Source organism: Symphalangus syndactylus, chromosome 1 (assembly GCF_028878055.3).
Source record: "Symphalangus syndactylus isolate Jambi chromosome 1, NHGRI_mSymSyn1-v2.1_pri, whole genome shotgun sequence".
Taxonomy (NCBI): domain Eukaryota; kingdom Metazoa; phylum Chordata; class Mammalia; order Primates; family Hylobatidae; genus Symphalangus; species Symphalangus syndactylus.
The window spans coordinates 63,506,365-63,531,187 of record NC_072423.2 but is presented as its reverse complement, the minus strand read 5'-3'; the positions used below and the strand labels follow the sequence as shown (position 1 = coordinate 63,531,187).

Genomic DNA, 24,823 nt, shown 5'->3' with positions numbered 1-24,823 from the left:
AATTTATAGAAGACCATATGGGCCCCACTAATACTCTCTAATCCATACAAAATGAAAATTGCTAAAAAGTCTTTTAGTTAGACTCATTAAGGCCCAGCATGACTGTAAGTCGGGTGTAAAATACTCTGTACAGCCTGTATAATAACACACAACAATTACAGTTTTTACAGGCTTGTTATCTTGAAGTTTATGCCTAGTTTTAAAGCCTCATAAGGACAGGGAACAATAGCAGTGGTTTCAGAATAGCAAAATTGAGCTTTCCAAATGATTTTCACATCGTCAGTATATGTTCATATTTTAAGTACAATGCTTTTAGTTTAAATTTACCAAGTTATTTGTTAAATCGAATACTCTGAACTTCTCTCTCACCCTTATTTTCGCTGATACTTAAGAATTATTGTGCTTTATTTAACCATTGCTATTGTTTTCTTTTGAGGCTTTTACTTACAGAATACAGAGCTTACTCATGCCATTTTAGTGCAATTATCTATCATTGATTTACATTTATGTTTTTGTTCATGATCTCTTTAACCGTAACATAAATGTAGAAAGCCCTTAATTTCTCAATGAAATCAATGACAAAGCCAAAGGAATGGGTCAAGCGAATAGTGTTCCCACCTCTGATGCTAGCTGGCAGGGCACAAAGGCAGATAATTACCCCAGCATGGTTAGGTAGTGAGAGGATACAGTTAATAAAAGACTTGGATTAATGAGATTTCCAAAGAACATTACGGAGCCACCTTCCCCAGCACACTCTTGACCTAAGAGAATGTAAACAGCAAAGCCGGCAATTGCTGGCAGTTTTGCTGGGGAGTTTTCAGGGGAAGCCAAGAGGATTCTTAGCTTATCTGAACATCTGAGAATTAGAATTTAGGGCAGGAAAGAGAGCTCTAGGGCCTGTGTGGGAACCGCAGGCTGTAGGCTGAGGCCATGGCCAGTCATGCCCAGGTGAGAGCTGGTTTTCTTGTGCAAAGGGCAGTTGAAAGGGCCGGCAGGAGGGGCTGGCCCTCCCACTTGAGGTTTATTAGCAGGGAGGGATTGTTCTTAGACAGATGAAAGCGAGAGCCTGGAAGGAAGCCAGGAAGAAAATACGATTTCTGAGGTGACAGAAGGAAATTGTAGTCAAGAGCTGATGAATGAGAGGATGTGACCCAGCCTTTCGAGAGAGGAACGCAGAAGCTCTGCCCCACGGCAGCTGGGCAGCAGGAGTGGAATCCTGCTGGAGGCAGCCGGGGCATTGGGTGAGCCCAGTCCCTGAAATGACAGGTAGGAGGGGTTCTGGTCGTGATCTCAGAGGGAGGGACCCCTGTGCTGGCTTAGGGGTCTCCGATCCCCCCACCTCAGAAATGGGAGGTGAGTGTGTGGCACCTGCACGTTCCCCAGGGCCCCTGCAGGCTCCCTCCCTGCCTGCGCACTCAGTCACATCTGTGCATCGGACTGTGCCCAGCTCCTGGGTCCCCTTGGGACCCCTGACCAGCACAGCCCAGCCTCTCAGTCTGAAGGCCAGATCCACGGCTCATTTGCTCTTCTGACCCTGAAAACCCTGGCATAGAGGCTCCCGTGTCCCCAGACCTGCTGACCGTGTGATAGAGGCCCCAGTATTGAGGAGGATTTGGACTTCTCATCTCAGCAAGGACCAGAGTGCAGCTCAGGAAATGAACAGGGAGCCGCTGTTGTGATACTCACGTCTGACCTAACCAGGAGTTTCAAGCACATTTTGAGACAGAAAGGGGAAAACATGCTTTTAAAACTGAGAACCCGATATAATAAAAGACAATACTTGTGGCATTGAAAAAAACAAAACAAAAAACTTAAATATACCTCGTGATCAATATCAGAGTAGCTGCTTAGAAATAAACCTTGGGGCCTGAGACAGCTCCATGTTCACCCGTGAGGAATCACTTCACCCTGTGACACTGGACCACAAATCCCAGCCGGCATGCAAAGTGGAAGTGAACACCTTCCGCGGAAGTACGTGGTTGTGATGGAGGGTGGAGTTTGCCTTCTGTAAAAACTCTCTTCATCTCTCTGGCATCTGAATTCCATGAGGCTGGCATTGGGACCTTCTAGAGGGCTTGGTGTGCAGATACAGTGCGGAGGAGCCAAGCTGAGGGTGCTTTGGGGTCATGCTGCAAATCGTTGGGCCAGGTGGAGGCTAAGAAGGACAGTGCCCAATGGATCGCAGACCAGCCAGATGGCAGAGGGAATGTCAGTACTGCTGCTAGAACCAGAGCATGGCAGGAGCTCTTGGCTGGCCCTGCTGGGTGTTTCGTCTCCTAGCAGGTAGGGGAAGCCATGAGGGATGCTGCTCTCGGCTCCAATTCTGCCTTAACACAGAAAGAAGGCAGGCCAGTCCTGGAGGGAGGTCATGTTGGACTTCATAGCTGGAAAAGAATACTGGATTTTAGGAACACGGTCGCAGAAAGTTTAGACTAAGAAGTAGATTCTTCTGGCTTGGAGCATATTTCCAGAAGAGATGATAAAGTTACAAGGATGATAAGATGGTAATAGGTGCCTTGATTGAGTGCTTGCTCTGGGTGCCAGGCTCTAAGTTTTTAACATGCATTGTATTGGGCCAGACGTGGTGGCTCACACCTGTAATCCGATCACTTTGGGAGGCTGAGGCAAGTGGATCGCTTGAGCTCAGAAGTTTGAGACCAGCCTGGGCAGCGTGGTGAAACCCTGTCTCTACAAAAAGATACAAAAATTAACCAGGCATGGTGGCGTGCGACTGTGGTCCCAGCTATTAGGGAGGCTGAGGTGGGAGGATCGCTTGAGTCTGGGGGATGGAGGTTGCCACGAGCCGAGATCACACCACTACACTCCAGCCTGGGTGACAGAGCAACACCCTGACTCAGAAACAAAAACCCAAAATATAAACATGCTTTGTTTCATTAACTCAAAACTCAGTAGGTGTTCATCAAATAAATGAGTAGAGATGCCTTTTAAATGAGTTTGTCTTCAGGACTAGATCTCGAGGAATGGAAAGAATTTAGAAATACAAATAATCCTAGAAATACAAATAATCCTTGAAACAACCTGAGTAGGGCATTACTGTCTTGTGGCAGGCAGAGTAACAGCCCTCAGAGATATCCACATCCCATCCCTGGGACCTGTGACTGTGTGTTAGGTTACATGGCAAAGGGGAACTAAGGTGCAAATGAACTGACCTTTAAATGGGAGTTTATCCTAGATTATTTAGGTGGCCCCAATGTAACTACAGAGCCCTTAAAAGTGGAAGAAAGAGGCAGGATCGTCAGCGTCAGAGTGACGCAATAGGAGAAAGACTCCTCTGGCTTTGCTGGCTTTGAAGGTAGAGGATGGAGCCATAAACCAGGAAATGCAGGCAGCTGCTAAGAATCTGGAAAAGGCAAGAAAACGAATTCTCCCTACAGTCTTCCATGGGAACCAGCTCTGCTAACACCTCGATTTTAGCTCCATGAGTCCCATTTCCAAGTTCTGACCTCCAGAAATGTAAGATAATATGTTTGTGTTGTTTTAAGTCACCAACTTTGTGGCAGTTAGTTCTGCAACTGTGGAAACTAAAACACTCATTATCTCAGTTTACAGAGGAGGAAACTGGAGCTCACAGCTAGAGAGTGGGAAGTAGAATTCACATCCAGGCATCAGATCGCAAAGTTCATTGTCTCCACTGACAAGAATGTGGGAGATAAAAACCCATATGCAGTAAGATAGTGTGTCATGGTGGACTTTGAGAAAATTCCCTCTTGCATTCTGATTTTTTAAAAATCATTAGCTTAAGGCCAAGGATTAATTTTTAAAATGGCTTAAGCAAACTTACAAGAGTGGGGTGAGGGAGACTAAAGTCTAGATGAACTCAAGATTATTAAAAAGAAAATAAAATTAGAACTGTCATACATTGTTGATGGAATATAAAACGGTGCAGACACCGTGGGAAAGTTGGGTGGTTCTTCAAAAAGTTAAACATAAAATTACGATACAATTAATTAATTGCTAGTTGTAATTAATTACCTAGCAATTAGTTGCTAGTGGTATACCCAGAAGAATTGAAATAGGTATTCAGACAGATATTTATACACCAATGCAGTGTTATTCACAACAGCTAAAAGGTGGAAACGACCCCAGTGTCTCAGCAGACACATGGATAGACCATGTGCTGTATCCATACAATGGAATAGCATTCGGCCGTGAAAAGGAAACAGTACTGATACATGCTACAGTGCGGAATCTTGAAAATAAGCTGAATGAAATCAGCCAGTCACAAAAGGTCAAATGTCATGACTCCATTTAATTGAAATATCCAGAATAGTCCACAGAGACAGAAGGTAGGTAAGAGGTTACCAGGGGTTAGGGCAAGAGGGAATTATTGCTTAATGAGTACAGGGTTTCTGTTAGGGGTGGTAGAAAATTGGAACTACATAGTGATGATAGTTACCCAACATTGTGCATGTACTTAATGACACTGAATTGCGCACTGATTAGATGGCATTTTATGTTTTATATATGTGTATATATATTTTTATCCCACAATAAAATAAAACACCAGTAATAGCCATAGGCTATTAAGACGATGGTCAGAAGCAGAAGGGAAAGGATGGTGAATTTCCTGGGATGATGGTATGGGGTCAGCAGATGTCAGCTGCTGGCCTGCTTTTAACTTCCTCACCAAGTAGAACTGGAAGTGTAGACTCTAAACAAAGCCACGTGCCAGGCACACAGTAGGCACTCAGCAAGTGTTTGCTGAATAAACAGAGAGGCCTTTTAAGTGAATTGTAGTCATCAGGGCTAGATCCTGGAGAATAGAAAGAATTTGGAAATACAAATGATCTTTAAAGTGCCCTGGAGAATGAACGAAGTTCTAAGTCTGATACTAAGCAAAAGTTGCTTTACAGTGGAAAAAATTGTGAGGGTAATGCGAGAGGGTAGATTTTTTTTTTTTTTTTTTTTTTTTGAGATGGAGTCTCACTCTGTCGCCCAGGCTGGAGTGCAGTGGCATGATCTCGGCTCACTGCAAACTCTGCCTCCTGGGTTCACGCCATTCTCCTGCCTCAGCCTCCTGAGTAGCTGGGACTACAGGCACCCGCCACCATGCCCAGCTAATTTTTTTGTACTTTTTTAGTAGAGACAGGGTTTCACTGTGTTAGCCAGGAAGGTCTCAATCTCCTGATCTCGTGATCCGCCCGCCTCAGCCTCCCAAAGTGCTCGGATTACAGGTGTGAGCCGCCGTGCCCGATCGGGAGAGGGTAGATTTTAATAATCATAGACTGCAAGCCTAGAGGTGATGCTTAGCAGAGTTTGAGAACGGACGGTTTGTGTGGAGGTTGCTAGCAGTCAACATGAGTTCACTAAGAAAAGGTCATGTCCCATCAGCTTCGATTCCTCATTGATGGAATAACTTAGTAAAGTGAGGAAGTGCCATGGACATTACATTTCTAGATTGCGGCAAAATGTCAGTTTATTCCTCACTATCGCATGTCCCTGTGGATAGAGCAGTGAGAAGGGCCAGGTGATTGTGAAACTGGAGTTTCTGCAGGTGGCTGAAATTTGTCAGCTGACCATCATCAGCCTGAGGGTGAGTTTGAATAGAATAGCATGTGGTATTCCCGCCAGCGTTATCTCCTGCAGTGCAGATGAGTGATTGGTGTAAAGGCCCAGAAGCCTGGTTGTCAGCCACGTGGAAAGCTAAAAGCAGGGAGAGCAGAAGCAGGAAGGAGCATTACAGATGAGAACCAAGATCCAGATACTTCATTCACTGGAAATACTAGAGCCAGTCCACCGAGATTAAACTGAGCAAGGATAAATGTAATTCAGGTGGACTGTTGATTATAGCACAGGATATAGATTTTTTAGTACACGTGAAAAATATCTTGGCATTTAGGACAGTGTGTTCCACCCCAGGCTCACAATGCAATGCCAATACAGAGGGAGCTAATTTAGCTTGTCCTGATGGAAGGCTAGTATCGCGGAAGGCTGGTGTCGCCTTTGTACCCAACCAGGGCGGGTCCCATCTGTGGTGTTGCCATCAGCATGCATGTCATGTCATAGGAAGCTAGATGTGTATTAGGATGGTCCCCCAGCAGTGGACTTTGTGGAAGGAATTGTGATGAACCTTGAAAATAAGCTGAGTGAAATGAGCCAATCACAAAAGGTCAAATGTCATATGACTCCATTTATATGAAATAACCAGAACAGTCTATACAGACAGAAAGTAGATAAGTGGTTACCAGGGTTTAGGGCAAGAGGAATTATTGCTTAATGACTCTCCAGATACAAGGTGCCCAATAATAAGGCAGTTCCTTAACTACATGCACTGTAGGAACATGCGTCCTCAGTCCACCGCACACATGTTTGCTGGCACCTACTCTGTGACTATTGGGATGTGTCCATGAATAAAACAAGTTACATCCCAATAGGGAGGGAAATGATAAATGTGCACAGGTGAAAGGTGAGATAATGTGCCATGGAGAGAGACTGAGGCAGCCAGGGTTGGGGAAGGACACTCTGGGGCGATGGGGAGACCTGGGAGTGGAGGTGTGAGGGAGGTGAGGGAGCCAGCCCTGGGGCTATCCCAGTGGGGAAGTGCATTCACCCTGATGGAACAGCAGTCATGGAGACACTGAGGCGGAAGGGACGGGGTGTGTTTGAGGAACTCTAGGAAAGCCCACATGGGGGAGGTGATTGAGAGGAAGGAAGGAAGGCAAGATGAGCTCTGAGAAGTTGGTGGTGACTGCAGAGGTCTGTCTGGTTGTGAGCAAGGTGGGAACCACGCAGCGTGCTGAGCAGAGGTGCGAGTGATCTGACTCGCCTTGGAACACAGTCACTCTGGGTGACCAAAAGTCAGGGGTAGGCATTGCAGGTCATTTTGGTAACTTATCTTTCCTGTAGAAAATGAGAGAGAGGGTGGTTGAGTATTATCGTCTAAAAGAGTTCATTTTGATACGATGTTCAAAAGCAACTGGAGATCTTTTTGAAAAGCTGGTCACAAATGTCCGAGCAAGCCTTTTGTCAACAAGAGAGGTGGCTGGTGGCCCAATGCCGCAGCATCTGGAACGGGCCTTTGAACCTCCTGCTGAGGAGGGCAGTTGGCAAGTGGAAGCTGCTGCTTATTGTAAGAGGAGAGCCAGTCACCATGGGCTCTAACCTGCATCTTCACTGAAAACCCTACTTGTGTGCCGCAGTGGAGGCTAAACAGAAGTGAAGACAAATCTCAGTTCCCAGCCATTAGATACACCCTTGAAGAAGACAGACATTTACACAGCCTCGCTCATTGCTGGCCAGGAAGGACTGACGCATCAGAAGGACAGCAGGGATTCTGAGCATAAAGACTGGAGACACTCGGCCGGGGCGTTGTGGCTCACGCCTGTAATCCCAACACTTTGGGAGACTGAGGCAGGCGGATCATGAGGTCAAGAGATCGAGACCATCCTGGCTAACGTGGTGAAACCCCGTCTCTACTAAAAATACAAAAAAATTAGCCGGGCGTGGTGGCGGGCGCCTGTAGTCCCAGCTACTCGGGAGGCTGAGGCAGGAGAATGGCATGAACCCGGGAAGCGGAGCTTGCAGTGACCCGAGATCACACCTCTGCACTCCAGCCTGGGAGACAGAGCAAGAAGACTCCGTCAAAAAAAAAAGACTGGAGACACTCAGTGGCTTTTGTGACATTTGTGTCTAGTGACCCTCAGGGTCCTGTTAAGAAAGGACCTTTCCTCTTGGTGCTCCCAGTTCTTGAGACTCATGAACCTCTGTCTTGAAGAGTGACAGAGCCCTCGTTTCATGTGGGTGTCTCCTTCCTCTGTCACATGCCCGCGTGGGCTTTACTGGGTGTCCTTTTGAAGTCATCTGGGTGTCGAATGTTGGCATGGCATGCAGGAGATGGCTTCATGTGTCCTGGAAGTGCCGCCTCCTGGGTCTGCTTCGAGAATCATCTCATTGTGAACAGGTAGAGAAATGTACTCTGCAGTGAGTTGACTGAACTATCTTCTCCCTTGGGAGAAATTTTCAAAGAGATGTAAAAGGATTTGAGATGGGAGTGGTTAAAGAACTGAGCCAGAGTGTTTAAAGTGTGAACTCAATGGGATAACGTTAAAAAAAAAAAAAACAAACAAACAAACAAAACACACACACACACGTAAAAGACTTCAGCGCCCTTTATCTGTATTTTAAAGGAAGATGGTAAAAGTACAGTGACTGAAGTCAAGCTGGAGCCTTTCCTTGTTGCACCAAAACATTTTGGAGGGAAAAAGCGGATGGGTCATAACTAAATTAAGACCTTGTTTGTGATCTCATCAGTTCCAAGCTGTCAGCCTAATTTAGTTTGAAAAACGACTTGGAGGAAGTGGCATGTTTCAAAAAAGAAAACGGCTCGTTACCAGCCCCAGACTGGCCTTTTTGAAAGAAGAAAAATGTCATTGCTTTTTCTCCCTGAAATGAACCCATCCAGTTTGATAGAAGTCAAGCATCTTCTGTGGGGCACCTTGCAACACGGACCCTTTCCTGAGCTGGCTTTTTTTCCTCTCAGAGATTTTGTTTTTCGTGAAAAGGCTAGCACCTGCCATCCCCTCAGTGGCAGAAGGCGGCAGGAAGCATCTTTATCCTTGTCATCATCGGTGTTTATGATCAGTTCTTAACAAAACCCCAGTCTAGGAGGACAGGGAGTGGACAGCCTGAAGAAGCCTCCAGGACTCTCCAGATGTCACTGGGGCTCCGGTTCCAGGCTCTTCCTTCACTGAGATGGCCCCTAGAGCTGCTCACAAGTCTCACTGACCATCACATTTCCTTGGCTTTATTCGCCTGGCACTAAGTGGCGGGAGTGGGGAGAGAAGCTGGCATGCAGGGCAGTCACTCGGCACTGAGAATACTGGTGCCCAGTTCCCGGCGGTGTGCTGGGTCAGCACCACACGCACCCGGTTTTATTATTCATGACTCTTTAAATAGCATGGAGGTGAGGCTGGCTGCTTCTGTAGTGTTGTTGCACGAGGCTTTTGAGATAAATGATTTTGGCAGCTGTGCTCAGTGCCTTGCGCTTGTGTACATGTTTGCGACTGAAAAGCTCACAGCCCGCGGGTACTTGTTGCTGCTTTTCCACCAGTTTGATTTGAAGAAATAAAAGCAGTCACAGAGGAAAGGTAGAAGAGTTGGAAATTGTTTCAGATTGGACAGAACCTTCCCTTGGTGGTTGTATTCGTCTCTTCTCACGCTGCTGATTCATCTGTTCTCACACTGCTGATAAAGACATACCTGAGACTGAGTAAAAAAAGAAAAAGAGGCTGAATGGATTCACAGTTCCATAGGGCTGGGGAGGCCTCACAATCATGGCGGAAGGCAAAAGGCACATCTTACGTGGCAGCAGGCAAGAGAGAATGAGAGCCAAGCGACAGGGGTTTCCCCTTATAAAACCATCAGATCTCCTGAGACTTATTCACTACCATGAGAATAGTATTCTCGAAACTGCCCCTATGATTCAGTTATCTCCCACTGGGTCCCTCCCACAACATGTGGGAATTATGGGAGCTACAATTCAAGATGAGATTTGGGTGGGGACACAGCCAAATCCTATTGGCATTTCTGTTTTAATCTTCTGCTTAGCCTGGGAGCCCAGAGGAGATGTCAGTCCTTGGTCTACACCATTGATCTGCAACATATTGAGAAGAAAAAATAATTATAGCTAGCAGATGACTCGGGGCTGGACCACACTTCAGGATGCAGCTACCAGGGCTGTTCTGGCTGAGCAGGGGAGGGGATTCCAAAAGGACTTCCTTCCTGACTTCTTTTTTTTTTTTGAGACGGCATCTCCCTCTGTCACCCAACCCAAGCTGGAGTGCAGTGGTGTGATCTTGGCTCACTGCAACTGCAACCTCCATCTCCTGGGTTCAAGTGATTCTCCTGCCTCAGCTTCCCGAGTAGCTGGGATTATAGGTGTCTGCCACCACACCCAGCTAATTTTTGTATTTTTAGTAGAGACAGAGTTTCACCATGTTGGCCAGGCTGGTCTTGAAGTCCTCACCTCAGGTGATCTGCCCACCTCGGCCTCCCAAAGTGCTGGGATCACAGGCTTGAGCCACCATACCTGGCCGGACATTCTCACTTCTGTGACACCAAACTCTTCTTGTTTTCCCCTTACTTTAGCCCCCAAAATTCCTGTGTTGAGGTCCTAACTCCCTGTACCTCAGAATGTGAGTTTATTTGGAAACAGAGTTGTGGCAGATACAATTCACTAAGATGAGGTTATACTGGAGTAGGATGGACCCTAATCCAATATGACTGATATCCTTACAGAAAGAGGAAATTGAAGCCAGGTGTCATAGCTCACATCTATAGTCCCAGCGATTCAGGATGTGGCCGAGGCAGGAGGATCACTTGAGCACAGGAGTTCAAGGCAGCAGTGAGCTAATATCATGCCACTGCCCTCTAGTCTAGGTGATGGAGCAAAAGCCCCACTCTCTTGAAGTAAGGGAAAACTGGGGTTCAGAGGCACACGAGGAGAATGCTGTGTGAAGATTGGAGTGATGCTGCCACAAGCCATGGAGCCACCAGGTGACAGGAGACAGGCCTGGAGCAGACCCCTCCCCAGCATCTTCAAATGGAGCATGGGCCTGCCGACACCTTGATTTTGGACTTCTGGCCCCCAGAACTGTGAGACAATACATTTGTGTGGTTTAAGCCACCCAGTTTGTGGTGCTCTGACTTCGTGAGCTTTTCTGCCCATCTGACACCGCCTGCCGTCCTCCCGCCCCGTCCCAGACCCTCCTCGCTCCTCATCCCACTCCACTTCTGTGAGTGCTCCTCCACACCATGGCTGCAATCCCCACCTTAAGCTGGGGACTCCCAAACCCCGACTTTCCCACGGGGCTCAGGAGGTCTTTCTCCAGCCAGCCTCACATTTGGACTAATGCTTCTCCCCCATGCCACCCTCAGCTATGCTGAATTATTCACAGTAATCGCTTGGTTGGGGAAAAGGTTAGTAAATGCCAAAGGAAATACACACAGAAATCTCCTACACAGCTTAGATGTTGTGCTGGCATTTAAGGCCCATGAGTGATGGTCCATTCTGCAGCTTTTCGTGCCGTGCGTTTCCTTTGTGTGGGGGTCCACAGATCAGAGTCTGTCTGTGGCATGGACTTCCTTATGTCCTCATTGTTCCCACCCATTGCTGGGATGTCCACATTGGACTTCTCGAAAGTGGCCCAAGAATCTAAGTGCAAAATCTGTTTGGATTTTTACAGTTTTTACAATTTTTTCCTAATCTTTTACAGTCTTGCTCATACCTATTTCAACTGCAGTTTTTTTCAATGACTTGCCTTGTGTGAATATTTTTAAAGCATCCAGTATTAAACAAAAAATTTAAACAGCATTTCTGTTTGTTTTCCACATTCTTTAGTTTGTGCATTCTTTTTTTCTTTTTTTTTTTTTTGCGCAACAGGGTCTTGCTCTGTCACCCAGGAATACAGTGGCACAGTCATAGCCCACTGCAGCCCTGAACTCCTGGGCTCAAGCAATCCTCCCACCTCAGCCTCTTGAGTAGCTGGGACTACAGGCATGTGCTACCACACCCAGTTGATTTTTTTTTATTCTTAGTAGAGACAAGGTCTCATTATGTTGCCCAGGCTGGTCTCAAACTCTTGAGTTCATGTGATCTCCCACCTCGGCTTCCCAAAGTTCTGGGATTACAGGCGTGAGTCACGGTGCCCAGCAGTGCACAGTCTTTAATAAACAAGTGCAAATATAAATAATAATACAACTGACATAAACAGGATTAGGCCATATATAAGGGACCCTTAGTAAGTGCACAACTCAGTGGGGGTTGGTGGCGAACAGCCTACCAGGCTGAGTTTTGCCTGAGTCAGGGGTGTTGGTCAAGGGGTTGTACAGAGGGGAGTGGAAACGCTGGTGAGTCAGGCACGTGGAGGTCCGTGAACATTTATTATTCACTCAGTTCCTTGAATAGGCTGAATGCTCTTTCTCCCAACCTTGACTCATGCCAGTTTTCCCGCCAGCATATCTTCTCACTGTAGACTGGTTGCCACTTATCCCTGAGGTCTCAGTTATCACTTGCTCCAGGAAGCCCACCTTGCCTCCTTTAGGCTGGGTTATTCTTCCTGTGTGCTCAGTAGCGCCTCCTAGTTCCCATCAGAGAACTTAACACCTCTGCATGGAGGTATCTCCCAACCACCCCTAAGCTTTGCAAGGAGGGAGCTCTTAGCTGGGCCATTCATCATCAGATCCCCAGCACCTAGTACAATGTCTGGCATGGATTAAGTGCTCAGAAAATATTTGTGTGAGGGAGGGAGGAGGAGAGGAAGATTATATAACTTGTTTATCAGAAATTTGCCACTCCCTAGGTTGTAGGATAAGCTGTGCCTCCTCAGCAGGTGGGGAGGCCTGCCTGCAGTATGTCCTATGGTAGCAGTGATCTTAGTGGTCATGGAAGTGTGGTGGTGGAGGTGGCAGTCATAGTCATGAAGAGAAGACTAATGCCTCCACCAGTAACAGTACCACCATGTGGTATTTGTGGGCTACTTAGCACAGATTCTCAGATGCATCAGACCATTTAACTCATGCCCCCCAGTTCCCTGGCTCCAGACGCCCTGTGCAGCTCCACACTTTACAGGGTTAAGCCATGCTTCCCTTCCTCCTGTTCCCACCTGTTAGAATCCCATGCCTCCTCCTCCTAGGCCAGCCCCAGCACTTTCAGCTCCTTGTTCTAGTGCCTTCTTGTCCATGGGACCCCTTCTCTTCCCAGCTCCTGCCCTGGAATAGCATCTGCTTCCAACTCCAGGCAGAAAGGAACAGATCGCTCTGTGAAGAATGTTCTTGGAGCCCCTACCAATTCTCCGCTTTGCCCTTGTACCCAGATGAGGCACATCCAACAGTGAGGGGAGTTGTTCCTAAGGAGGAAAAGCATCCCCCCAATAGCTCATGAGCATTTAAATAGAGTAAACAAGAACATTTTGTTGGTGGTGGTAGTGTTTTCGTTCGGCTCTCATTATGCCATTGCCAGCCCTTCAGAAGAGACGGAAAGGGGTCAAGTCCCCTTCTTCCAGCTTTTAATAAAGCATTGTGAGAGGAGGAAGGAACGGCTGTGGGAAAAGGGGTCAGAGTGGAGCTGGGAAGAGAACGAGTTTTCCAGATTTCATAATATTCATTTGTCTCCGGACGTTGGCCTTCACGCCTTCACCGTCTCTGTGCACAGTGCTCGAAGTGTGGTGTGCAGAGGACCCGCTGAGCCAGGGTGCATGGCCCGGACCCATGCCAGGGAGAGCTGTGTCCTTTTCCAGGGCTTCCCCACAAGGTGCCACAAACTGGATGATTAAGACAACAACAAGGAGTTCTCTCCCTGTCGTGGAGACTGGAAGCGTGGGGCCATGTTCCCTCTGAGCCCCAGGGGAAGAATCAGCTCTCAACTCTTCAGCTTCCGGTGGTGCTGGTGAGCCTTGGTGTCCTTGGCTTGTAGCTGCATCACTTCCGTCTCTGTCTCCACTGTCACGTGGCCTTCTTCCCTTCGTGTGTGTGTAGGTATCTCCAAATTTCTTGCCCCTTGTAAGGACATCAGCCATTGGATTGAAGGCCCACTCTGACCCAGTAGGACCTCATCCTTACTTGATAACATCTGCAAAGACACTGCAGCAGTCCCTCCTTATCCGCAGTCAACCACATGGTCTGAAAATATTAAATGGAAAATTCCACAAACAATTCATAAGTGCTCAATTGCATGCCATTCTGAGTAGCATGGTGAAATCTCTCGCCCTCCCACTCTGTCTGATCTGGGACATGAGTCAGCCCTTGGTCCAGCATATCTACACGGTCTCGCTACCTGCCCTGTATGAAATGACTGCAAAGGAAAAAACAGTACATACAGACGTCATGCTATCTGTGGTTTCAGGCATCCCCTGGGGGTTTTGGAACACATCCCTTGTGGATAAGTGGGGACATCTGTATTTACAAATAAGGCCACAGCCGCAGGTACTAGGGCTTAGGGTTCCAACATGTCATTTGGGGAGCACAGTTGAACCCCCAACATCGGCTTTGTAGGCATATTCTTTCTTGCTTCCTGGGCGTGGAGGGAATGAACCACAGAATTTTTACATGTGTGCCTAGTGCCTAATACCCCTGGGCTGTGGACACCCCTGGGCTGTGTTTGGCCTTCACTATATTCACCCCCCCGTTACTGCAGATGTGATTTTCTTTCCTCTGCCTCTTGGACTTGGTTGCTTGTTTTTATGTCCTTAAGAGAATATTTATGTTGTAATGGAACATTTCACCTGTAAGAGATGAGACCTTCTCACAACGAACAGAGACTCCCCAGGTGGCTGGAAATAGAACAAGGCTCCGGTTTTTTGGCAAAAGAGGAAATACTTGAGGATCATGGCTGGTCAGAGACATTGCCTTTTTAGACGTCGCCAGTGCTGGGCTGAGGGGGTAAAAGCAGATTTGGTGAAAAGTGGCCTGTGGTGCTCTGTCACCTGGGGGGGTGTCCTTGTGCATCTCCTGGCTGTTCTGGACACTCAGCGTCTTGTGAACTAACTGTGGCTGCGGAAGCTTTGTGGTCTGAAGCTGCAAGATCCCTCATACCAGAAGCACTTTCCTGAGAGCATGGCAATGAGGCTACGTGACGAAGAAAGCTGGATGGGGCTCCTTCAGCTTCCAAGCTCTCATGAGCATCCCTGGAAGTTTCAGGAAGCATTGTGTATCCAAGATGCTTTGTCCATGTGGGCTATAGCCCCAGGGAATGTTTTCCTTTGCTATTTTTTTCCTCTGGCAGATGTTCATGTGGAAATGTGACCTTTAATTCCTTAAAGATCCATCTCCCTGGAATTAATTCCTCTTCTGAAGTCATAATCTTTCACGTAATATTTTCTGATCATCTCAACTCCAAGTAAAGTGTTGTATGTCACAGGTGGGGGAAATGATTTGGGCTTTTTGCATGCCATCTGAGTGTAAGAGAAGAGAGCCGCCGTGTTTGGAGGCAAAGACAGGAGGGTGGTCAATGTCTGACACTGGAAGTGGACTGTGCTTAAGTCATCTGATTGAATTCTTCCTCAAATAATAGAAGTACCTTCCAGGAGGCAAACATCTGATTCTCTTCTTGTGTATCTCCATTACCATGGACATTTCCCTCATGTTTATCAAGAGAAAAGCTGCAAATTCACATGAAGCCCACAGGTTCTAAACATAACGGTTGATCACACGGGACCTGTTGTCAGAACCATGCTGTTCAAGGTTTCCCAGTGTAAGGAGTCAAGAAGATGGGAGCCATCACTTGCTGCCACTTGCCTGCTGTGGTTCATGCCTGCAGTCCCTCCCAGATGCCAGAACTACTTCTGGAAACACGTGTGATGTGTTCTTGGAAGCTCCATTGGCAAACCGGCTGCAGAGCCTCTGTGCGGGTCTCTGCTGTGAGTTCCCCCTCTGGCCCCTGCAGAAACTGAGGGTCCATGAAATGATTGGAGAAGGGCGGGGAAGGGCCCAAAGATGTGATACTCCCTCCTCCTTCCTCTAGCCGCTTGATACTGGCCAACCAGGGAGGAAGCAACCCTACTGGAATTGTTGAAACAGTCCATATTCATAGTTGCTAAACTTGACCTATGTGGTAAAATAACATGTTTTTCTGGAATGAGTGGCATGTTTTCAGCCTCTCCTAGACATAGTGGTGCGGACCACCCAGAGTGAGCGCTCACTTAATAGAACAAGCAGCCCATTTACTGATAGGCACCTTGTGGTTGCAAGATTGGAAAGAAGACTTGGATTGTCCTTGCATTTATATTCTCTCATTTTCTTGTTCTATTAAAAACGTCCAAACAAATTTAGTGTGTGGGAAGGAAGGACACCTTAGCATGAGTAGTGAGGAAAATGCAGCATTGCTAAGCCGGTGGAGTTTGCTCAACACATTCCTGCCACTGTGTTGCAGAGGACATTGATGCCCAGTGACATATGAATGAGTTGCTCCAGGCCTTTGTCCTGGGTAGATGGCAGGGAGTGGCAGTGAGTGTGTGGAGAGCCTCTGCCCTTCCATCTGGGAAGGGGTCCAGGCTGAGCGGGCCTCCCCTGGCTCCAGCAGCTCCAAGATCAGGGGTGTGTGATCTGTCACCCTCTTGCCCCTCCCTGCACTGGGCATGGTGACCCACAGGCCAGGCTGAAAAGCCGGCCTAGAATACCTGGATGAAGGCAGACTTATTAGTATCCCAAGAAGTCCATGGGTACCCAGTCACGTCCCCAAGGGGCAGGCTTTTCTAGTAAGGTTTAGGGAAGAGCATTCTTGGCGGTAAAGAGCTCAAGTTGCAATCTCCACCCTGCCCCACCTACTGGTCCATCTCCTTTGGCACGTCACTGACTCAACCTGCCTCATCAGTTAAAGCAGTTAGAATTTGGCACGTAATCAATACTTAATAAGTATTGGCTGTTATGTCTCTGTAGGTAAATTTACAGAGGCATTGCAGCATAAGAAGCTCTGTTGCTGGGCTCCATGCAGGCGAGCCCAAGGAGCCTGGCTGGTGTTCAGCAGGGTGTGCTCATGATTCATGTAACCCCTGGCTCTTCAGGCCTTGACAGTCCACTCTGGACACGATGCTCTGTCCTCGACAGTGACCAGGGTGTGGGCCTGTGGTATCTGATGAGCAGCATCTCCCTTCAGCAGCATCTCTGTGTATATCTCATGCTACACCGATGTAGACAGCCATGCGTGGGGTCTTTCAGCTGTCCTGGCAGCACAGCCTTTCAGGTCTGAGCAGTCTTGGGTATTTAGCACAGAGGTCTGAAGAGGATCTGAGTCCACGGACTAGGTGGAAATCCTGAATCCTAACCCAGGCAGCTGGTCTGCAGTAAAGATGGTTCATATTTATTATTGAGTGTGTACTGTTTGCCAGTTGTTCTTCTGAGGGTTCTCCAAGTATGGACTCGTGCTCTTATAGCATTCCAATAAGATAACTAATTTTATCCCATTTTTTAGAAGGGCAGAATGAGGCTCAGAAGCGTTAGTAAGCTGACCAAGGTCAAACAAAAGTGACAGCTGGTGTTCGAAGCTGAGTGTGTTACTTTGGTCCCATCCCATTAACCACTGTGGATATGAACTGCTATGGAACTGACAACAAAAGTGTCAAAAGCCGAAAGTGGCTTTTGATTGCATAGGATGCCTGCAGCCCTGCCCTCCCATGACGGATACTCAAATGTTGCTGCTCTGAGGCCCACACTGCATTTCAGTGACATCTAATACCCATACATAGATAGAGGGGCCACCACGCACTAAACCCCTGCCTGGATTCACCCTCTAGTAAAAGAGGGAGGCAAATGATTAGCAGCGTGGATCACATCCGTGCTCTCCTGGACGTGTGAATGGGGAATTGGAGACAGCACCAAAAAGAGAACAAGTAACTCCATGAAGAGGGGCAGGAAACACTCCGTGGAGAGGGGATACTTCTGAGCTAGGTTTGGAAGAATAAATAGGAGTTCATTAGGTGTTTCAAGGTGGGGCATATAGGCAGAAGAAATAGCATGCAAAGAACACAAGTATAAAACAGCAGGACTTTTTTTAGGGTAGGGGTGCTGTAAGTGCTTCAGCACAGGTAGAATGGTTAAATCGGGGAAATTCTGTGGGTGTTGAAACCGGAGAGACAGAAACCAGGAGACATGGCCTGGTTTGCCATGCCAGGGAACCGGACTACATCCCAGGACGATTTAATTTCATAGTTTTACAACAAAGTTGAAATCCCCAAACCCTGATGCATGTAGTAGTACCATTTGCCCTGGTCTTCTTATGGTTGTCGAAGGAAAGGATGACAAAAGTAAATAAGCTTCCCCATATGATGTGCATGGACTTTGTGCTACAAAGAATGTTGTTTTTAAATCTCCTCCACTCATTTCTCCAGTTTTTCATCAGCAATTCCCTTTGGCAAAAGTTATTCTCAGATGCCAGGATAAGTGCTTTTGAGGGTTTTTGTTTTTGTTTTAATGTGTTTTTTTTTTAAGTGGCTTTTGATTGCATAAGACCATCATGTAGAACTGTTTCCAGTAGTATCTTGATAGCAGGAATGGAGGCTAAGACTGATTATGTAATTGTTCCCTTAATCTATTCTCAGAACCTAACATGTTGCCAGCAGATGAAAAAGCTAATGATCATAATGGCCTCTGAGTGTCTTTCCTGCTCATAGTTTCTGGCGCTATTGCTCTTGCATTGTTCACTGCAAAAGAGAAATCAATGGTTTAAATGTGGCACGACTGCTCACCCAGCCTTGGCCACCCCGAACTCAGCTCTGTCTGCCCCCTCTTGCATGTGCAGCCCACAGCAAGCAGGTCTTGCAGGAGAAGGGGTGCAGGTGTACTCATTAGTGACCCTTGCTGGTGTCTCACATGTTAATATTGGGATGAGGAGAGGCAGCCCACTTCTGCCACGCTGGGGTTGCATTTTGCAAGGAGAGCAGAATACCATCTGCCAGAGGAGGTGGTGGGAGCGTGCAAATACTGCTATGAATGCCATGAATGCTTAATTGCTATAGATTTTGTTTTTTAGTTTGAGTCTTTGCATTTAGTGTGTTTGTTGTTTGTTCTTTTTTTTATTTTTTAGAATAGTCCTTATCAGTGGCAGAAGATCCTTCTGTAGTATATTTTCAGTGCTGCCGTATCGCGACAGTACCCAAGTCGGGTATGTATATGCATGCATGCTTTGTAGTTCTCTGGGTGAAAAGTTCTCACACCAATGTACATAATGTGGCCATCCTTTCCATTTTCAAGAAGTTGCCTTGCTTTGACACTGCAAACTCAGTATTTGTACACTGGAACAATAAAAAGATGTTCCACTTTCTTTTCAGCCAGAAAGCTTCCTCGTTGTGTGTGTGCATGTGTGTCCCCATCCTATTGCCTGTTCTTTCTAAATCTACATTTTGTTACCTTATCCAATACTTGCTTTAGCAAGAACATTACGGGGCCCACCATATTCCACAGGGCCATGCCAACCTTTGGAAAAAAGGTAGGTCAAGGAGGGAATTGGAACAAACCCTGTGACCATCCCACCTCCTTGCATCTCGGGCTTGGGGTTGGAAACTGACCAGCAAGCTGGAGCTGCCACCACAGAGAAACATCAAAGCAAAAGGGTTCCAGGACCAGAGATTAGGTAACTAGCTACAGGCCAGAGGAATGCTTCCCTCTCTAGATCAACAAGCCCCTCCTTTTACTCTGAAAAAAGTAAGTACCTGAGGGTCTGTCCTTGCAAAGCCTCCGCTCTTCATCGCCATGCCTGAACCCTGTGTTCCTTCCTCCTCATGCTCCTTTTGCCTTTTCATGCAACCAGTGTCTGTCATCAGGCTGCCGCCGGTAGCAAAGGCAGGACAGTTCACTGCATAAGATGTCGAGCATCATGGGATGTTGGCTATGGCGTCTGGTCATTGTGCCAGCCACACCACAGACATGTGACCACTGTCCCCAAGGAGGGCTGTATGCCCACTGGTGCTGATTCGCCATGTGTTCATCTTCCACTGTCTCTGTGAGCTCTACCCCAGGCCTTCCTGCTCACCATGACCTCCCCTTTCCCCTATAGATCTGCTAGACTTACAGCCTGTTCGATTCACCATGGTCCTTATCCGCACTCTTCATTGTCCGCTCCATGGGACAGAAAACACATCTTTATTCGTGGAATCCTGACTCAGTCATTGATGAAATGTGTGCCTTAAGGAGTGATCGTCATGGCAGTGTTTGTTAAGCACACACTTTGAGCTGGTCTTTTTCATTATTTACATCCTTACAGCCAAACCTTGCAAAGTAGATGCTCTAGAAAAAGTAGCAGCAAATCCTGCAGCTCGGAGGTTTAAGGACCATCTAGTGGCCAGTGGGCTGCCCAGAGAGATGTTGTGGGGCAGCTCTCTTCGCCTGACCTACCTGCCGTGGCCCCGGTTCTGGCTACATTGGAAGAGCAGGCTCATTCCTTGACAAAATTAGCTCATACCAGCTCACAGACCTGGTGTGACCCCAGAGGCCAGTTCATTCATCTTATTACAAGTAGTAGCCCAAAGGCCCAGAATGTTTGAGTGTGACCAGCCTGGGCACACGCCTCCAGGGTGTCTGTATTATCAGTAGCAGGCTCTTTGCCGGTAGGTCCTCTCCTGGCCAGAGCTTGGATGGTACTGTGGCATCAGCCCTGTTTCTCTGGGTTTCCCTGGCTGACCTCTCTAATTGACACATTCTTTCCTTAGCTTCATCTCATTCATTCATTTATTGAGTGCTTGTCATGTGACCAGGTGCCCGGGACAAAGGCAGAGAAGGATGGATTGAGTTCCTGTGCCCCTGAACTTAACAGCTTAGCAGGGAAGACACACGATTAACTACAACTTTTTTTTTTCTTTTTTCTTTTTTTTTGAGACAGAGTCTCGCTCTGTCACCCAGGCTGGAGTGTAGTGGCGCGATCTCGGCTCACTGCAAGCTCCACCTCCCGGGTTCACGCCATTCTCCTGTCTCGGCCTCCTGAGTAGCTGGGACTACAGGCGCCCGCCACCACGCCCGGCTAATTTTTTTGTATTTTTAGTAGAGACGGGGTTTCACCGTGTTAGCCAGGATGGTCTCGATCTCCTGACCTCGTGATCCACCCGCCTCGGCCTCCCAAAGTGCTGGGGTTACAGGCGTGAGCCACCGCGCCTGGCCAGCTACAACTTTTCATACATGCCGGAGATACCCAGTCAAGCAATCCTTGAATCTTCCTGGCTGCGGACTCATTCTGTTTCTTTAATTTGGCGTCTCCACACTTGTCTTTGAAGTGTCCATATTAGTTTTATTCTCCAAGGTCTGGGGTAAGGTACCCCTCACTGTGGTACCCAAGTATTCATCCCCATTTTGTAGATGGCATCACTGATTGATCCTTAAGAGTTGAAATCTCAAACATCAACTTTGGGCCAGAATGGGGATTTAATCGCCAGTCTGTTCAGCCGTAAGTTTTTCCGTGACCCACACTGGCAGACAGGCAAGATAAGTTCTGTATCTGCAGAAACCTTGCTGTGAAGTGGAGCTTTTCTGATATCTGCCTCCAGAGGTTAACTGCAGCTCCCAGGAGTGAGTGGATCCAAGGTTTCCAGCATGGCACCTGGCATGCAGAGAAGTGCTAGGGCCCACTCAGCAAGGACCCCATATTTCTGACAGTTAAAAAGAATCACTGTGAAGAACTTCGGAGATTTAGAATTTTTATTACTTATTAGCTTCTGTGAGCTTCCATTGGATCCTCTGTAGAATGGGGAAGTTACTACCTCACATCATTAATTTGAAGATAATGGCATTTCTGCAAAGCCAGTAGGAAGTCGTTTTAACTTAAATTACCCAGGAAGAGGGCACTCAGACCATCTCCATTGGACATCCTTGTGGATATGCGTGGCCCTCCACTCTTTTCAACATCTCAGGGAAATGCTAGGTGGCAGCCAGTTGGTGCTAGGAAACTGTTTATGCCTGGGTCTCCTTGCTGCTTGGGAAGGCCTCCTGTGTTGCAGAAAGGGCCACTGCATAGGGTGTTCAGCAGATTTGGCTGCTCTGTTGGCCCTGGACAGAGAAGCAAAATGGGTGTGTGGGATCCCACCTTTTACATCCTAGGTGTGAACAGATTCAAATCCACTATTCTTCCAGATTTTATAGATGAGGAAACCAAGGTGCACAGGAGGGATTTTTTTGTTTTGTTTTTTGTTTTCATTTGTTTTTGAGACAGGATTTTGCTTTGTTGCCCAGGCTGGAATGCAGTGGCACAAACATGGCTCACTGCAGCCTCAAACTCCTACGCTCAAGCCATCCTCCCGCCTCAGTCTCCCAAGTAGCTAGGACTACAGTTGCGCGCCACCACACCCAGCTAATTTTTAAAATTTTTAGTAGAGATGAGATCTCGCCATGTTGCCCAGACTGGTCTCAAACTCCTGGACTCAAGTGATCCTCCTGCCTTGGCCTCCCAAAGTGTTGGGATTACAGGTGTAAGCCACTGTACCCAGCTGGAAGAGGATTTTTTCTGTAACAAAAAAAATCATCAGGTCCTTTGTCAGACCTAACAGAAAAGAACATGTTTGTTTCTGCAGCACAGTCTACCTCTGTACTCACACAAGAAACTCTGAGCACAATTCCAAATATCGTGATGCAGCAGCAGGATTAAGAAGCAGAATGCTTTTTAAACTTTTCAATGAGCAGACATTGTATTTATAAATAACCCACTTACCATAGTTATGATTTTTCAATTTTTTTTTTTACTAATTGGGAAACAACTATGCTCAAATAAAAAGGTACTAGTAAGTAAATGCTAGTAAAAGTTTACTAGTAAATATACCAATAAATATATACACATACATATTTTAAACAACTTCAGTTCACGTACATATTAACTAATAACTTTCCACAGTGGAAAATTCCGTTACTTTTACGCTGAAGCTCTTTTTGTGACTGGGACGTAAGTCATAGAATTTCAGGGGTGGAAAGGCCTTCCTGCTTCGCAGCTGAGGCACAGCGGGGCGAAGCTCGCCCACAACCCCCTACCTGGCAGAGTCAGCAACACTGGAATTCGGGACCCGGGCTGCCCCAGCCTGCCGGGCCGTGCTTTCTGGCCTCCGTGTTTCCATTATACTCACGCACATGGACCCAGCCACTTGGGCCTGATTATTCCAAACAAGCACAACACCCCCACCACCCCACCGATTAAGGGGCATAATGTGTACAGCTCCAACTTCATCACAAGAAAGTTGTAAAAACAGGAAGCTCATAGTTCATCTGCTGGGTACTTGAGCCTCCTTCCCATGGAAAGCATCTGTCAGGGTGGCCTGATCTTTCTGGGGTTGTTTTCTAGCCACTTGCACTGCACTCAAGCTTCCCAGCCCTGCCTCCCACCATGGCCTCCACATTTTGTTCTTGGTTTTAATTTGAACACTGATTCTGGATTCTGACATTAGTTGATCAAAGCAGACAGACCAACCTTAGGAGGGCTTTCTATAATACTATCTATTCATTCATTCTTTTATGCATTAGGTCACTTGTTCCGCTCCCAGCGAATTAAGGCCCTGATAGAGACTGGGGAGGGGGTGAGGAGGAATGAGTTACCAATCCAAGACAATGGAGGGTGGGCCGGGAGGCACTGGAGAACACTTGAACTGCCCACAAATCCTCACCAACACCCACATTTATAGTAAATGTACATACGGTCTTAAGTAAAAGCAAGGTGTTTGCCATGTAAAGTTGCTTTATCCCCACCACCCCCCAAGTGCCTTGTCATACCAGCATGCCACCTATGTGGAGGTTTAGGGGCTACGATTGTACAGCAGAATTCACTCACCTGCAGCCTGGTGAGCACCTACTGTTTGCTGGGCACTGCCACCCTGCCTTGGATACACTGGTGAAAGAGATAATGTCTATGTGTGGAGCCTACTCTCCGTGCCATTCCTCTGGTCCTCTGTCTCAGTGAGAGACGGGAATAAGCTAGTAAACCAATCATCAAACAAAATAGCAAAAACATTGCGTCCTAAGCAATGTCTGATTAGAGCAGAGGAAGGAGTTGGGTGAATTCAGATGGCAGGATCCATTGTAGTGCCCAGCGAAGGCAATTCTTCAGTTAGACTTGGAAGCGTGAGACCTTAGAACACGAGAAAGGATATTACATCCTCAGCGTTGACTTCTGAGGATGCCAGCGGATGATCCAGCTCCTCGTGAACTCTCAGGCAGGGCCTGCCCTGTTGAGAGATTTAGTGATGCCGTATTCAACCTGGAGTCCCATTTCGCAGCCACACTCAGCATCCAGACCACTGTAGTGAGGGGCAGGGGAGAGGGCTGGGGACAGGAGTGAGCTCTGACATATGGGTCCATCACTCAGCCCTCCTGAGTCTCAGACTCCTTATCTATAAAATGGGGATGTTTAACCAGACACTACAAGGATGCTGTGAGTGCAAAAGGTTGTTCTCATTCTTGTCAGTGCTGCTGCTGCAGAAGCGGTAAGCTGTGTTGAACAAGGAATTTATGAATGAAACACACTGTCCACACTCCCCATCTGTCAACAATCAGCAACTTCTCAAGCGCCTACCTGAATATTAATATTCATTGAGTTTATTAAAATTGAGATTTTTTTTAAATGGGCAGATCTGGTGGCTCCTTGCCACTGTATCAGGCACTTTTTTTCCTGGTGTGGGCCACGAAGCTAGGGGCTTAATCAGCCTGGGCTTGGGAACACTGGAAAACGTGTGGGGTCATTTTGCATGCCACCAGGTTTAGACCAAGCCGATAAGGGATCGGCCCCACAGTGATCTCTAGAGCTGCTACTTGAAGCAGACTGCCCGAGTATCTAACAACCACCGCAGTCTCCAGCATGCTCTTCCCTACCGTGATGTATGGGTGTGGATATTTGAGAGAAGAGCACATTTCTCTAGGATTAATGAAGGGTGCAGTCAAGCATGTGTGTGAACGTGATAAATAGAGCTAATAATAGAAGCTGATCCTGAATAGTGCTTACAGTGTATGGCATCCCAGGCACTGGTCCACGTGCTTTGTATACGCTCACTCATTTCATCTGCCCAACAGCCTCATAAGGTAGGTGCCAGTATTACCATTTTACTTGAGGCTAGGGGTCGAGAAAGGCTTAGCAACTGCCCAAGTGCTAGTAGGTGGGGGCAGGCAGTGTGGCCGCAGATCTGCCGTGTTGTGTTTGCTGCTGTGGAGCTGGTTCAGCCCGGGAAGCTGGAATGCACACTTGAGAACCAAGTGTGTTTCCCTTCATAATCACGCCTTTGGGGCTGGGCGTGCTGGCTCGGGACCAGTACAGGCAGGCAGCACTGGCTGACTGGTGTGCATTTTGGTGAAGATGGAGCTTGGAGGTCACAGCTCTCATAGGTGTGCCTCACACGGACTGCCCTCTGGGGACACC

General features: G+C 47.4%; 1 protein-coding gene across 5 annotated transcripts in view; it reads left to right on the top strand.

The window, feature by feature from the left end:
- CABLES1 (Cdk5 and Abl enzyme substrate 1) overlaps positions 1-24,823 on the top strand; it is a 124,888-nt gene that overhangs the window by 60,656 nt on the left and 39,409 nt on the right. For 4 of the 5 annotated variants that reach the window (XM_055236376.2, XM_055236410.2, XM_055236396.2 and 1 more), the window contains exon 4: positions 18,536-18,613. The exons of the other annotated variant lie outside the window; for it this stretch is intronic. In XM_055236376.2, the coding sequence (XP_055092351.2) occupies positions 18,536-18,613 (78 nt within the window). The remainder of the gene's footprint in view (positions 1-18,535; positions 18,614-24,823) is intronic. 5 annotated transcript variants of the gene reach the window in all.